This window comes from Blennius ocellaris, assembly GCF_963422515.1.
Source record: "Blennius ocellaris genome assembly, chromosome: 23".
NCBI lineage: Eukaryota > Metazoa > Chordata > Actinopteri > Blenniiformes > Blenniidae > Blennius > Blennius ocellaris.
Window position 1 is genome coordinate 17,094,795 of NC_137672.1, and position 16,784 is coordinate 17,111,578.

The 16,784-nt window shown below is 46.1% G+C and overlaps 1 protein-coding gene across 2 annotated transcripts in view; it reads right to left on the minus strand.

Annotated features, from left to right (window-relative positions):
* Window positions 1–5,380: 5,380 nt before the first annotated feature.
* clcn5b (chloride channel, voltage-sensitive 5b) overlaps window positions 5,381–16,784 on the minus strand; it is a 39,792-nt gene continuing 28,388 nt past the window's right edge. For both annotated transcript variants that reach the window (XM_080519175.1, XM_080519174.1), the window contains exons 14-16: window positions 16,207–16,312; window positions 14,874–15,090; window positions 5,381–6,595 (exon numbers count right to left, since the gene is read on the minus strand). In XM_080519175.1, the coding sequence (XP_080375301.1) occupies window positions 6,409–6,595; window positions 14,874–15,090; window positions 16,207–16,312 (510 nt within the window). In that variant the 3' untranslated portion in view covers window positions 5,381–6,408. The remainder of the gene's footprint in view (window positions 6,596–14,873; window positions 15,091–16,206; window positions 16,313–16,784) is intronic.

The following is a 16,784-nucleotide window of genomic DNA, read 5'->3' on the forward strand; positions in this document are numbered from 1 at the left end:
GCGTCGAGTTCTCGAACGTCAAAGAAGCAGAAGGTCCAAGTCCATTCGAGTCCAACGTATCCTGAAGCTTGGTGTATTTGCAGTGAGAGCATGTGACGGCGGCCTGTGACGGAGAATTAGGTTTTAACGTCTTGTTCTTATCGGCCCCATCAGCCAGAAGATGTTCAGATTATCCCGCGGCAGCAGTGAAATATTCCCCTCGGAGGAAGTCGACATTAAGTCAGAGCCTAAACCGACGCATTGTGTTCAGAAATGCGATTCTAAATATATGTGTCTGTCTCAAGCGTAATCACAAGACAGGATTCAAGATAAGTTCGCCGTTTCTTTTCAACACAGACTTTATTTAGCAGTGTCGAAATCTTTGACTTACAGACGAGCCACGGTTAGCATAGCACGCTAACAATGTTTTGCAACGTAAGCAGGAAGTAAACATAAAATAAAGACATATCTGACTACATAATAATTGAATTATATATATATATATATAAGACAGCACATATATTTATACCCAAAAAAATAATACAATTAAATAATAAAATTTGGTAAATGTAATTAAACACAGTTAAAAAAGCTCATGTTACGTTAATTTTCAATCTTTGTTGTCCTTTGCGTGCATTTTTACTGAAATAACAGTGAAATTAGCCTATTGAAGCTGTTTAGGAAGTGAAATATTGGTCAAATAGTGTCGTTTGAGTAAAATTAGCTTTTTGACACAATATGGTTCGAGTTACATTTGTGGTAATTTTGTGTTTTTTTAATACTTGTGTGTCTCTTTCGGCTTTTATCCATCATCTCTGTGATTTTTCTTTCTTTTGGAGTAAATTTCCATCTCTTTTTATTCAGTCTTTCAAGAATTTCGGATGTTTTGAAGCGACGTGTTTGGGGAAGAGGAGGTTAGCGTCTCACATTAGCTCAATTTCTGTTTCTCAATAGTCGTGTTGTCTGTTTTTAGTGATTTATTCTATCGCCGCGGCCAATTTCTTCGACTTCTTTTAGTCTCTCTGTACTACCGTTTTAACTTCATAGGATTTTTCTCATTTTTAGCAGTTCGACAAGACTTTTCCTCATTGAAGCTACACGCTAACGGCTAACTAGCCAGGATAACGGACGCCGTTGTAAAGATGACACAAAAACAGACCAGCACAAATTTCACCGTTCAGTTGTAGCTATAGTTACATTTACAATGATTCAGCCTAATTGACCTGGATAAGGATTTCCTTCGCTTTTCGTCAAAGGAAATTTAAGTTCGTTGTCAGCTAACGCCAATATTTCATCGAGCGCCGTTTCAACGTTTGGTTACCCAAGACACCAGGAAGTGACTTACGATGGAATTAAATGATTAAAAATAACAAGAAACAAGACATGATCTCTCCCGGAAGGCGGCGAAAGCTCAGAGTGTGATTACTGCCGTTACCCGAGTGGCGGCGAGCCGCGACCGGAGCTGTGGGAACGTCCACCTCCATCACCTCCATCACCTCGGGTACGCGACACTGTGGAGCAGATTGGATTACACACACTCCAAAGTATTTGTCCAGCCCTGAGGAAACACTCATGTCATCATGCTTGGATGTTTACGAGTCCCACACACACACACACACACACACACACACACACACACACACACACACACACACACACACACAACACACACACACACACACACACACACACACACACACACACACACACACAAAGAGGAAGACGTGGCAGGTAAAGCCATCTGACACTTTCAGGTGTTGGGTGACACCTTGAATCGGCGGCGTTACGGCGTCCAAATGTTTTAGCTGCTTTGTAATGCGCTCCGAGACAATGGCAGGCCTGGGAACGGGACGAGTGATACGAGAGAGAGAGAGAGAGAGAGAGAGAGAGAGAGAGAGAGAGAGAGAGAGGGACGCAAGAAAACAAGGTAAAGGAAGCTTGTCTCGGAGAGTGAACACAACGGCAGGACGAGCAAATCAAACAGGAGGAAAGACTGTAGAAGTGTGTGTGTGTGTGTGTTCGTGTGTTTTTGTGTGTGTGTGTGTGTGTGTGTGAGGTGTGAGAATGCAGGAGCAGGTTTGTAACCGGAGCCCCATGTGAAGTCTCAGCCGCAGGAACTGAGCTGAAGAATACACTGAGTCATTACAAGCCGACAGTATACTTGCATTCCCACAGTTATTTCAGACACACACACACACACACACACACACACACACACACACACACACACACACACACACACACACACACACACACACACCATGTCAGCCACCCACAAGTAAAAACTGAATCCATATGCAAATACACACACACTTACGTGTGTGTGTGTGTGTGTGTGTATACAGGTATGTACTCGCTGTGATTCATTCTCACAGAGATTATGTGGCCGCGAACCAGCTCCGACTCGCATGACGGAGACGGCGAGTCAACGGTGACCGCATGACGACTCGGGCGCCCCCGGGGCAGTGAGGGGGGGGGGTAAACACGTCCCAAACATGGACGCCGAGACATGTGCGACAGTGCTGAAGGTTACGGTGCAACTTGTTGAAAATGACTCCCGGAAAACTTTTTTGGGGTAAAAAACGACACGACCTGAATCGTCGGGGGGGGTGGTGGTGGTGGGGGGGGGGGGGGGGGGGGTTCATCTGCGGCGAAGCACAGGCATGCCTCGAAGTGATCCCTGGGAATAAAGCAGCTCTGTTTGATATTAAAGTCAATTCAAGTGCACAAATAAATTTGCACGGTCTTCAGGCGAAGGAACTCCCGTTGACTAATTGCTCATTTATGTTTTATTATTTAAACGACCTTGAATCAATTGAGCATGTTTTTTTTGTGTGGTTTTTTGTTCCCCCCCCCCCCCCCAGAGCAATTATTTCTCTGGCGGGCAACCTCGGACTAATAAAACAAATTAGTCTCAGCCTTTCCTCATTTGTCTCGCTGTGCGACCCGAAGCAGACGTATTGATGAAGAAACGATAAAAAAAAAAAAAAAAAAAAAAAGAAGCCGACACGCGACAGAAACCAGAAGAGGAAGCCCGTCTGCGCATTTCCATTGCACTCGGTAGAATCTTACCAGACGTAGGAGAGTCTACAACATCCAGACCAAATAAAATCAGGTCCGATTTGTTGAATTCAGTTAAAAAAAAAAAGTACTGGCGCTTGTACTCGGTAGGTAACTTTATATCCTTGTACGGATTCTGGCTTTCACTGTTGGAAACTGTTGGGATAGGAAGCAGAGCTAAGATTCACCAAGCAACATTAAATGTTTCTTTACTTCAACACAAACATTCAGCAGCGTCTTAAAAATGCACGTTTCTTACTAATGAGGCACAATTTAAGAAGGGAAATGAACGATTTAGATGTATTGCAAAGACGCATTGTACCTTGTGAGTGACGGGCAAAATGGAACAGAAGTAAAGGAACAGGAAGTGACAGATGCAAAGAAACAGGAAGTAATGAATGTAAACAGGAAGTGACAGATGCAAAGAAACAGGAAGTAATAAGTGTAAACAGGAAGTGACAGATGCAAAGAAACAGGAAGTAATGAATGTAAACAGGAAGTGACAGATGCAAAGAAACAGGAAGTAATAAGTGTAAACAGGAAGTGACAGATGCAAAGAAACAGGAAGTAATGAATGTAAACAGGAAGTGACAGATGCAAAGAAACAGGAAGTAATGAATGTAAACAGGAAGTGACAGATGCAAAGAAACAGGAAGTAATGAATGTAAACAGGAAGACAAATGTAAAGAAACAGGAAGTGACAGATGCAAAGAAACAGGAAGAAATAAATGTAAACAGGAAGACAAATGTAAAGAAACAGGAAGTGACAGGAAGTGACAGATGCAAAGGAACAGGAAAAGATAAATGTAAACAGGAAGAGATAAACGCAAAGAAACAGGAAGTGAACAACGTTAAGAAACAGGAAGAAAAACATGAGAAGAAACTGTTTCAAAGAAACAATAAGAGACCAACACAAAAGGGACAGACAAGACATTGTCGATGATCCAATATCGGTCCAGAATTGTCACGTTGACGCCGACTTCTTACGAAGGCGAGTTCTTCCATCTTGATCCTCGTCGAGGAACTGAAAACAAAACCAAACAAACCAGGAACACCGACAGGACTGAAATCATGAAACGTCCAGACGAGGGACACAGTCTCTTCTAGATGCAACCAGCCAGCTTCTAAAAGGTCAAAGGTTTTCAAAAAAAAAAAAAAAAAAAAAATCAATCACTTCTCCATCACCGTTTGTTTTCACAGGCTCCTCGGAGCAGAGTGAGAAATTAAACCGGCGGGCAAATAAAGCCTTTCAGAGACGAAACTTTAAAAAGGTCAGCGCATGAAAGTGGACGCCGCGCTAAAAATAACCCGGGATAATATTATCCCGGTCCTGATGGACAATCGGCAGGGAGACGCCGATAGAGCGTCTGACGCAACACAGGCCGCCTGTCAGTCAATGGCAGGGGGCTTTCTGGCCCTTTCCACCCCGGATCAGTTGTTTTCTGAACATATCATGTGTGAACAGGGGCCCAAGAAAACCAAGCCCACGACCGGAGTTTCTGCAGACACTGATCAAATCGAGACATGACTTCAAATGAAATACTAAAGCAGCGATTTGTTGATCAAAAAAGTCTTTCATGATATCCAGATTCAGGTGAACTGATAGAAATGTAACTGTGCATGATGTTCGAGACACTTCAAGAGAAATAATGGCTGGAACATTCATTTTGTTTAGGTAAAAATACCCAACAATAATCAATAAGAACCAACAAACAAGCGGTCGTGCAAAGACCTGCAAAGATCAAAGACCTGCAAAGATAGATTTTTTTGTCGACTTTGCATTTTGATAGTTGCTGATACCGACAACTGATGCACGAGTTTCCTAATTCAATCAAAGCTTTTGTGATTATCTTCGTGGAAACGGTGCTCGGAGGCACTAAAAACGCAACTTTTGAAAATGCAACTTTTTGAAAACGCAACTTTTTGAAAACGCAACTTTTTGAAAACGATCCGACTCCCGTCTCCTTGGAAACGGTGCTACGATGAGTAATTTCATCAGCAAAAAACCCAAAACAAAACAAAAACACACAACCCCCAAAGTGGCCCCAGAGTTTAACTACACTGTATCGAACGTTTCTTCCGTTTCCATGCAAACGGCAGAAACGTTTTCACAACGTTGCCATGTGAACGCAAAAAACCTTCGGGAAACGCAGAAACGCAGAGTTAATATTCACATATTCAACAAAAAGTGGCCAATTCATTTGCATTGAAAGTAAATGAAACGTGATTAAAGGGAGAAAAAATTGTAAAAAAAAAGAAACACGGACGTATTGATTCAACGAAATAATTTAGTTAGACAAACAGATTTCACATGTACATATAAATGACATGTTTTGTGATTTCTAGACGTTTTGCATCTGGAGGCGCTTCAACAGCTGGAAGGGACTACGGCGACTCCTCTGTAAGGCATGACAAGGCTTCTGCAGCACGGTGTGTGTGCGCATGTGTGTGTGTGTGTGTGTGTGTGTGTGTGTGTGTGTGTGTGTGTGTGTGTAGTTTGTTGAAAATAAATGCCATATTGTCCATCTGTGTGGCAGGACGCCGCCGTGTTTGTCTGAAAAAAAGAAAAACAACAAAGAAAAAGACATTTCTGCAGAGTTCCCAGGCTGTCATGACGAGTCTTTACGGAGTGTAACTCGGTGTGTGTTCGATCCTCTGGTGTCCTTCGTGCCCCCGAGCTGCAGGAAGCCTCGCCGGGGAGGGAGGGAGGGGGGGAGGGGGGGGAGGGAGTGTCGGGAGCATCCATCAGCCCGGCTCGGAGCTCTGTCTGGACTCGCCATGGCGGCCCGGAGGGGACGGCACAGAGCTCTCCAAACCTCACTTTATCTCCCCACCCCTCCCTCCCCCACCTCCCCCCCCCCCCTCCACCTCCCGATGTCTCTATTCTCTCCTCCTCCACCCCGTCTTCTCTCACATGCTCTGTGACAAGAGGATTATCTGGCCTCCATTTAGCGAGATGGTAAACAGACGGAGGAGGATTTTCGGAAAAAAAATTAAAAAGAAAGAAAAAGAAAAAGAAAAAGGGGGGGGGAGGGGGAGGGACGTCTGTTGTGTTGTTTGTGCTCCTTCTTCACCAAAACTGCAAAACGTCTCCTTTAAAGATGAGAGGAGAGACGAGCTGGTGAAAGACTCCGCTTGGCTCGTTTCTGCACCTCCGATCCTTCTGGGGGGTTTGAGTGAGACGTCAGGGCCGATCTGGACCGGGGGGGGGGGGTGAGTCATGGTTTTCAGCTGTGAGCTCTGGAAGCTGAAACAAAACTGACCGAAGGGTGGGGGGAAATAAAAAAAAACAAAAACGAAACAAAAAAACCCAAAACCCTCCATTGTTCTCGATTCACTTGTGCAAACGACGCGCGACTCTCTTGGCTTTCACTGAAGCTGAAGAGGGAACCGGTGTCTCGGAGGAGGAGGAGGAGGAGGTGGGGGCGAGCGAGGGAGGGAGGGAGGGAGGGAGGGCGAGCGAGCTTCAGTTGAAGGGATGGAGTCGGGGTCTCTGTTGGCGATCTGAGCCATGTGTTTGAGGATGTCCTTCTTAGTGATGATTCCCAGCAGCCTCCTGTAATGGTGGGGGGGGGGGGGGGGAGAGGGGGAGAGGGGGAGGAGGAGGAGAGGGAGAGAGGAGGAGAGGGGGAGAGGAGGAGGAGGAGAGGAGAGGAGGAGGAGAGGAGAGGGGGGAGAGGGAGAGAGGAGAGGAGAGGAGGAGAAGAGGAGGAGAGGAGAAGAGGGGAAGGAGGAGAGGGTGAGAGGAGGAGAGAGAGAGAAGGAGAGGAGGGGGAGAGGGAGAGAGGAGAGGGGGAGAGGAGGAGAGGGGGTAAGGGAGAGAGGAGAAGGGGAGTGGATGAGAGGAGAAGAGTAGGAGAGGGGAAGAGGAGGAGAGGGGGAAAGAAGGAGAAGAGGAGAGGGGGTGAGGGAGAGAGGAGGAGAGGAGAAGAGGGGGAGAGGAGGAGAGGAGGAAAAAGGAGAGGGGGAGAGGAGGAGAGGGGGAGAGGAGGAGAGGAGGAGAGGAGGAGAGGGGGAGAGGGGGAGAGGAGGAGAGGGGGAGAGGAGGGCGGGGCGACAATAAGAGTCAGATGATTTCATATCACGCTTTGATCTCATGGAAAAGAAACCAAAAAAAAAGAAAAGAAGAAGAGCGACAGAAGCAGAACAACGTTAACGAACAGATTGGAAAGCAAGGTGATGTGGCGTATAGAAATATATATATAATCAGAACTGCAGTAGAGGAACGTGGTTCCATCAGAGTCAAACTTGAGCCAAAACATAAAATCATGCAACAGTTTTGTTTTTTCCCCATTTTGGCTTTTTTGTTGAGATTGTTGCCATTTTTCAGTAGCAATTGTTTGGTTTTACAATCAAATGTTTACATTTTACATCACGTACACTCTGTCGCCACGACAAGTAAATACTTTGAAGTTGAAATTCGTAGCTTATTTTAACCGGCCCGGCTCTATACCTTCGCCGACGCCACACGTGTTACCATGGAAACCACTGATTAGAGTTGATCCACCCACTTCCACCATTTGTCGTTTGAATTGCTTCATGTTCTCACTGTCTGACACTGACGTCCGTGTGTCCCCCCCCTCCCCCTGACCTTTGACCCCCCCCCCCCCATACCAATGAACAGGGTGATGACATCACTGCATCATGTGACACGTCGGAGGATAGGGAATTGAAAAGTGACGCGTTTGGCGCCAGTTTGACGTCATGTGGATTAAAACTGATCACGTTATTGCAAAAATACGTCTTTTCGAGACCTCGACCTTTGACCTCTGATGCAATCGCTCTCAACCATCCTAAGAAAATGACAAATCCTCCCTGAGAACGTCATGCAATTCTGGTTTTTTGCGAGACGATGGCGAAATACATACATACACACAGACAAAACCCGCCGTCCCTGTAACTTTCTTTGACCGAAAGTAGTGAGTTTGTATGACTCCTGAACTAAAATGTGTTCAACACTTTTCTTTTTTAAAGGAAAGAAGCCAAACTGTTGTGTTTACACTCTTCCATGAAATCCAAAACCTACTTTTATACTTGACTATTTCCTTTAATTTACCATTATTGGATGAGAGGTGAACATAGAGAGTTACAAAACACACAGAGAAACTTTGAATAAACCGATAGAGAGAGAGAGAGAGAGAGACAGAGAGAGAGAGAGAGAGAGAGGCACTGAGAGAGACAGAGAAAGAGAGAGAGAGAGAGAGAGAGAGACGGAGAGAGAGAGAGAGAGAGAGAGAGACACAGAGAGAGACAGAGACACAGAGAGAGACAGAGACAGAGAGAGAGACAGAGAGAGCGAGAGAGAGAGAGAGAGAGAGGCACTGAGAGAGACAGAGAAAGAGAGAGAGACAGAGAAAGAGAGACACAGAGAGAGAGAGAGAGACGGAGAGAGAGAGAGAGAGAGAGACACAGAGAGAGACAGAGACAGAGACAGAGACAGAGAGAGAGACAGAGAGAGCGAGAGAGAGAGAGAGAGAGACAGAGAGAGCGAGAGACAGAGAGAGAGAGAGAGAGAGAGACAGACAGAGAGAGAGACAGACATAGAGAGAGAGAGAGAGAGAGAGACAGACACAGAGAGAGAGACACACACACAGAGAGAGAGAGAGAGAGAGAGAGGCACTGAGAGAGACAGAGAAAGAGAGACACAGAGAGAGAGAGAGAGACAGAGAGAGAGAGAGAGAGAGAGACACAGAGAGACAGAGACAGAGAGAGAGACAGAGAGAGCGAGAGAGAGAGAGACAGAGAGAGAGACAGAGAGAGAGACAGAGAGAGAGAGAGAGAGAGAGACAGAGAGAGAGAGAGAGAGAGAGGCCTGATTGGATTACAACTGTCACTTCGGGGGTTAAATGCTTTGACGTTCACACCCGGCGTTCGAAACCAGAGAAACAACTAGGTGGGCTACAGGGGTCCCCCCCTCCCTTACCCCCCCCCCCCCCAATCAAGAGGGGTGGCCAAGACTTGTTGAAAGGACATTTTCACATTTCTTTGTAACTTTTTTTTTTTTTTTGAGGCTCTGAACGAAAGTCATTTTTCATACTTCGTTTGACTTTGAGACATTTGAGTGTTGCTCTGCTCTGAAATTAGCTGTTAAGCAGGTTTTTTTTGTTGTGGGGTTGGGGTTGGGGGGGGGGGGGGGGACTTCGACAACTCAAAGCAGATGTTAAGAAACAGTAACTCCGTTTTAGTCTGGGCCACAGAGACCCCGAGTGCGTCTACAGGAATTGATGTAGTTAAATAATAAAGTAGCATTTAATGTCTTCATTTGGCTTCAGAAATGCAGGTTATAAAAAGATATATATAAAAAAAAAAAAGTGATATTTTGACCATGTTTTCATTCGTCAGGAAGACCTCACAGCGCTCAGGACTGTAATAACAATACAAAAGTGTGTGTTCATGTTTATAGTATTGTTTTCTCTGCGTATATGTGTGTGTGTGTGTGTGTGTGTGTGTGTGTGGTTTCAGTACAAAAAGCAAACGGCACCCTCTAGTGGCCCGACATGGAAACTACATCATTTTTCAAAACGTTGCCATCTAACCGCAAAACTTTTCTGAAATGAAAAAGCAAAAAAAACAACCCCCGATGCTTTTTCTCCAGTCTGGTCCGATCGTCAGTTCCCAGAACAGTAAATCGGCGCCGCCATTGAACCGCCCCAGATCGGACGTGAACATTTGCTCTCGGAGGCGATTCTGACCTCTAACCGGTCGTAATGGAAATTAAAACTAAACACCGGGACGTCTGGCGTTCACTTTAACGCTGTTTCCTGTGATGTGAGCGAGTTAATAAGACGTCAGTAATAAAAAGGGATGAAATATTTCCACCTGGCCGACGGGAAGAAAACGCCACGTAACACATGAATCGCACAAACCCTCGCAAGAACATTTAGTTCTATTACAAAATTATAAACGGGCAGAGTCGCCTTAAAGTGGTCGGACATTATGAGGTTTGCCAAGAGGCTCTTTTCTTGTTTGTTGTTGTTTTTTTATTTTTTTCTCCCCCTTGTGAACCATCTGTTCACAAGGGGGAAGACAAATGATCTGACAGGACTGACATGCAGTCATAAAAGCGTGCGAGTTTCCACAAGTGCAAATGAAGAAGGTTTTAAGAGGGGGAGGGGGAGGGGGAGGGGAGGGGGGGGACTAAATAGAAAGCAACTGTGAGGAGGCTTGGTGGACGGCAGGATGTTTTTGCGGTAAAACGAGCACAGGCGACAAGCTTGTTTTTGCCGAAAGCCTAAACTGAAACACGAGGCACGGGAGAGCATTTCGGGTTCTTAGATCTAATCGCACGTGTCAAGAGTGGACGGGATTCCTGCTGACGAGGACGACCTTGAACCGGGAATAGTCTGGGAAAATAGTCGAGTGGCGAGAATTAACAGTATCCATCCTCGGGAGGCGGCGGCGGCGGCGGCGGCGGCCCGCGAGACGACGGGTTAAAAAAAAAACCTCCTTAAAGGAGCCTCAAGGTCTGTTTTGGTGGGTCAGAGCGACTTCATTCCCAGACGCTGAGTCGTTTAGAGGAACCCGACACAAAAACACAAACCTGCCGAATCAAGCAAAAAAATTCAAAAAAACCGTCATCCAGGGGTCTGGAGCTTTAGCTTGGGCTCGTAACATCGGGATCCCCGCTAACGGATCTTCACGTCAGTGAGACTTCCACGTCCCGAGGACGTGGAAGTCTCACTGACGTGAAGATCCGTTAGCGGGGATTCTTTTCTTTCAAGTAACATTGTGATCGTGCCGTCATACAGTGACACCTAGTGGTCACCAATGGTATATTTACATAGTTTAATTTCTCCTTGACATAAATAACGTCAAAAGACTTCAGAAATGTGGGATTTATAATCACAAAAGCACAAGCGTTATCAAAAGTTGTGGTTTCCCCCCCCCCCCCCCCCCCCCGTTTCCATGGAGACAGAGTTGGACCTTTTTCACGGAGCTGCGTTTTGATCGGCTGTCGGGCAACATCGGTATGTTTTGCTTTTTTAATTCGGGCGTTTGGTCCGGCCACCCCTCCAAAGACGATGAACTTAAGACGTTCAGTCATTCAGACGCACTCGTGGGCAGAAAAATTCCTACTTTTACTCAACCAAGCGACTTCGGTTCCCTCGTTCATGAACCCGCTAGCGACTCAAAAATCTGCATGTCGTTAAAAGTGTCCCGATTTTCATTTGGCTCTCGATTGCTGAGCTACTTCTGGAGGACTTTACACAACTGGTCCAAAGGGCCAAAGATGGCCGCCAAGAGGCGCCAACCTGGACACCAAACTACGACACAAACTATAAAAATGCGAGTTCGTATAAACGTGCAAGTTTTTGGGGGCATTTCAATGTATTTTGCGCCACGACGTTGAATTAAAATTGGCTTCGTGTGAAGATTGTAGCGATTATTTTGGCGAAAATATACATTTTCACGTTGCGCCGCGACGAAGAAGAACTTAAGAGTTCCGATCTGGAGGATTATTAAGCCACTGTTTGACCGGTCAGGGTGAAACTGAGCCGTTTGGCCTCTGGACTGAAATGTCTTGACACCTCGGGGTTAACTGGAGACTTGAGACGGCGTGATTGTACGTCGTCTCCGGGGTTTAATCTGCGTTTCCCGTCTCGGCAGCGACAAACCGCTCGGGTCCCCCCCCCCCCCCCCCCCGAGACCCAATGCTGGAGGAAGACGGTGGAAAGAAATAAAACCCCAAAAAAGGAACCGAAGAAAAATAGGAACCGCTGCAATCAGCAACGGCCTCTTCCCATGTGCTGGTTTTTATTTACGACGTTTCCGCCATCAGTGAAAGACTTCGTCAACAAACAGGAAGGAAAATGTCGTTAATTTGGATTCTTTCCCGATGCCGAATTTAAAATTCCAAAGTTCTAAAGGCTCCATAATTCTGTCGCTTATTTACGGTATAGAAAAACAGACCGCGTGCGGCGGCGCTTTGCTCCGTCGGAACCACAATTCCGCTCTAAACGTTTTGAGGATAAGTTGCACTGAGCACCGGCTGCAGTGACGAGCCGGGCTCGCCACAATTGGGATAATTCCGTATCAGTTGTGGAGAGAGAGAGACACTGTGATTAAAGTCGGAAAATGCCTGAATGTATTGAGCCTGGATCCTTTAATTGGCCAGTAATTAACATCCCTACTATTTAACTATTTAATGTCTGACTGAAGGTGATTAAGTCAGGCTTTTCTGCCGCCGCCTTTATGGCTCAAGCTGATAAAACTTGTCTTACATTCACATTTTCCTCTTTTTTCCCCAAGTATCTGTGTGTATACGCCGAGGCCTCGACGTCTCCATGGCAGCGTTTCACTCCGGGGAGATGGTAACGTACACTATTTCTGTAAACTTGAGGGAATGTGCTCAATCACTCTAAAATGTGTGTGTGAGAGACGGAGAAGGGGGGGGGGATGAGTGAAAGGCTGATTTGAGTTTATCCTCGGTGGGAGTATCCTCTGTTCTGGTCTCTCTGAGTTCTGCGGAGCCACGATGTACTTTGTCATGGCGAAGACAAAAGATAAAGCCTGACAGACTCAAATGTGGCGTGTGTGTGTGTGTGTGTGTGTGTGAAATGTTGGGCTAAGTGGGTCTGAGTGGGGCTGGACGTGGTTTGGTCGATGGCAACGATATCAAATAAAAGTCCAAAAGCGAGGGCTCTGGTCAACATCTTTGACTGGTTACATTCCGATTGGCCGAGCGAAATCTGGTTTCGACGTGGCGAAACCTCGTCGGCGCTGCCACCCGGGACGCTTTTAATGACACGCAGATTTTTGAGTCGCTAACGGGTTCGTGAACGAGGAAACTGAAGTCGCTTGGTTGATTAAAAGTAGGAATTTTTCTGCCCCGAGTGCGTCTGAATCACTGAACGTCTTAAGTTCATCGTCTTTGGAGGGATTAAAAAAGCAAAATCTACCGACGTTGCCCGACAGCCGATCGAAACGCAGCTCCGGGAGAAAGGTCCAACTCTGTCGCCATGGAAACGGGGGGGGTAAAAACACAACTTTTGATCACGCTTGTGCTTTTGTGATTATAAATCCCACATTTCTTAAGTCCTTTGACGTTTTTTATGTCGAGGAGAAATTAAACCATGTAAATATACCACTCGCGACCACTAGGTGTCACTGTATGACGGCACGATCACAATGTTACTTAAAAGAAAAGGTCACACTGCAGGATTTAAATAAAAAATTATGTATAAATAAGCAGCAGAGGACTGAAACAGAGCAACTGAAGAAAAAGCAGATAAACTCTCAGCGAGCTGAAAGGAAACAAACACAAAGCTCGTACTGCTGGATGTTATTAAGGTGTAATTGTTTGCCAGGTTAACAACAGATGTAACGTTCCATCAGTTGATGAACGATCTCAGTCGTCTCACGTTTCCCTGAAGTTTTGTCAACAAACACACTGTTAACGGATGCGCTCTGCGCTAGCGGCTTATTCTGTGCTCATAAAGTGGACTTTAAATGTTGTTCCACTCTTACATGAGAGGAATAATAATGGGCTAAAAGCACATTTTGCTGCTTTTTTTTCAATCGACTTCCTGCAGTAATACGCTTTATGTTCAATGACCTTTGTACATAAAAGTCTTGTTTGGATCTGTTACCTTTCATTTGCTATAATAAAAACTAATGAAAATAAAGCACGGCAGCCAGCGGTCACATACTTCGATTTTCTGTATCCAATAAACGACTTATAAAACAAAGAAATAACGAAATTCAAGGAGTTTCTTCTCTTCTTAAGCTTCTCATTCCAGTTCAATGACCTCTAGATCCCCACAAATCTACATCTTGTCTTTGTTTCAGGGCAAAGAATGAGCTTGCTCAATAAAAACGTCAAAATGGTATTAAATATCTTTTTCAAAAGCTAAAATAAATGTTTCACAGAAAAACAAGTTAGAACAAGTCTCCAGTGAAACGTCCCCCTTCGCGAGTTCATTTATATTATTTTTTTTTTTGCTTCCAAAACGACTTCGTTTAGGTAAATCTGCACCGAGGTTCGAAACCCGGCCCGCCGCCGTGTTTCCCTTCAAAATAACGCGCTTCGGCGTGCGTTGTTTACACAGACTCGTCCTCGGCGTGGAGTTGATGGCCGCCGGGGGGGGGGGGGCGGCCACTTTGTAGAAGCGCCGCGTCTGAAGTCGAGCGGAGACGTCTGGGGTATGAAAACAATAACAACAAAAGGAGAACACACACACGCACGCACACACACACACACACACACACACACACACACACACACACACACACACACACACACACACACACACACACACACACACACACACACACACACACGCACACTCGCACACTCATCCTCTGCTCATTTTTCCTCAAACATGCCAGGGACGGAGCACTTTGAAGAGGCACAGTTGAAGGATTTCTGGAGCGGCGGGAAACTGATTCGGAGCCAAAAAAAAAAAAAAAGAGAGGACGGCTCCTCTTATCCTCCTGCTTTATGTTCTCGTCGGCAAAAGCCCAAATAGCCCACGTGCTTTCGAAGCTGCGTAACCGTAACAGGTTCTTTCTGCCCCCGAAAAGCCACGAGATGGATGGATGGAGGGATGGAGGGACGGAGGGACGGATCGAGGAAAGGTCATGGGAATGGCGACGGTGGGAATTTAGGGTTGTTTGGGAAAGCAGCAAAAAAAAAGAAAAGAAAAGAAAACACCTGGAGATGTTTCTGTGCCTGTATTAACCGCGTTCGCCTCCCCGATTGCCTCCTCTCTTTCCCTTCAATGCATGACCTCACAGAGGAATGACCCCTCCCCTCCCCTCCGCATCCGCCCGTCACTCCTCCGCCCAGGGAGAGTGGGAGTCAAAACTCTTCCTTCTCTCTCTCAACTCCTTACCCGTTGTGTGTGACCAGACACTGGCGCAGCCCCAGCTTGCGGAAGATGTCCACGGTGATGTCCATGGGCGTGTGGTCGGTGACGGTGAAGGGGCTCAGGTCCATGATGCCCCGCAGGCGGAGCGGGGGCGGGGCGTCGTCGGGCAGGGCGGGGGCGTGGTCGGTGAACACCACCTGGGACGCGCCCACCACGCCCTCCTGGCGCTTGCGGGCGTTATCTGCAAGGGGAGGGGCCAGAAGGGAAGTCGGGGGGGGGTTGAAAAACTGAAATCGCAACAAAATAGTGACGAAGATTGAAAAAAATAACTGTTGAAACCTGGAATAAGTGATATTGTTGATCACGAAATGTTTTTTTTTTTTCACTTTGTAGATGAGACAATCCTGCATAATACATAGAAACACTATGAGGACGGTGTCGACTTCCAAGCACATGGTTGGAATCAATTAAAGCTTTTATGAATGCGGATCAGTAAAAGTCTCTTGTATTAAAAAAAAAAAAAAAATGGGGTGGTACTGCGGGCCCCCCCACAACAGTTCCATTCACATCCAGAGGACAAACCACACACACACACACACACACACACACACGCACACGCACACGCACACGCACACGCACACGCACACGCACACGCTTCCACTCCTCATTGACGAGATTGTTCTGTTAAATTATCAAAATCAAGTTGCTGTTTGCTTTTTTTGTTGTTGTTGTTGGTGGGTTTTTTTTTTGTTTCGTTCTGTTTGTCTTTCTCGTTTCTTTTTTTCGTTTTTTGTTTTGTGTCCTTTTGTTTTAATTGTTGTGATTATTTTGGTTTTTGCTCCGTTGTTGCTCAGGCTGGTTTAATCTCATGGCAGTTGGAAAATATTTAGATCACTGTGATTACTGTATTATAAAAAAAAAATTTTTTTTAATGTATGAAGCACTAACAAGGCTATTGTATGTATCTCCCCACCAAGTCTTTCTCTGTCTTTCCTCTCCTCTCCTCTCTCCTTTCAACCCAACCGGTCAGCAGAATTCCTCCACCTCTGACTGGTTTCTACAACAGTTTCTCCTGTTGGGGGAGTTTTTCTTTCCACAGTCGCAAACACACCTGCTTGCTCATGTGGATATGTTGGGCTTTTCTATTTTCTCTATAAAAGCAAATTGGAATGACTGTAATGTATTTAAAAATGTCTTTTTTTTAATAAAAAAAAAAAAAAAAAAAAAAAATTAGAGGAGAGGAAGCAGAAAAGCACATTAGGAAAACGGCTATCAGTTTGCACAGGTTTTGTATTCGGAAGATTTTTATACTTCGTGCATGTTGGTGTGTGTGCGGGAGGACGAGGCGGACAAGCACCTATGGATATGAGCAGGTCCCGCCGGAGCACGAATCCCACCAGCCTCTGGGACTCCGGGGAGACGACCACGGGGAAGCCGCTGTAGTCCGTGCTCTCCACCAGCGCCTGGGAGGAAACACAGGGGGAAACACAGGAGGAAACACAGGGGGAAACACAGGGGGAAACACAGGGGGAAACACAGGGGGAAACAAGAGGAAACACAGGGGGAAACACAGGGGGAAACACAGGGGGAAACACAGGGGGAAACACAGGAGGAAACACAGGGGGAAACACAGGGGGAAACAGAAGGAAATACAGGAGGAAACAAGAGGAAACACAGGGGGAAACACAGGAGGAAACACAGGGGGAAACACAGGGGGAAACACAGGGGGAAACACAGGGGGAAACACAGGGGGAAACACAGGGGGAAACACAGGGGGAAACACAGGAGGAAACACAGGGGGAAACACAGGAGGAAACACAGGAGGAAACAGAAGAGGAAACAGGAGGAAACAGAAGGAAACACAGGATGAAACACAGGGGGAAACACAGGACGAAACACAGGAGGAAACACAGGAGGAAACACAGGAGGAAACAC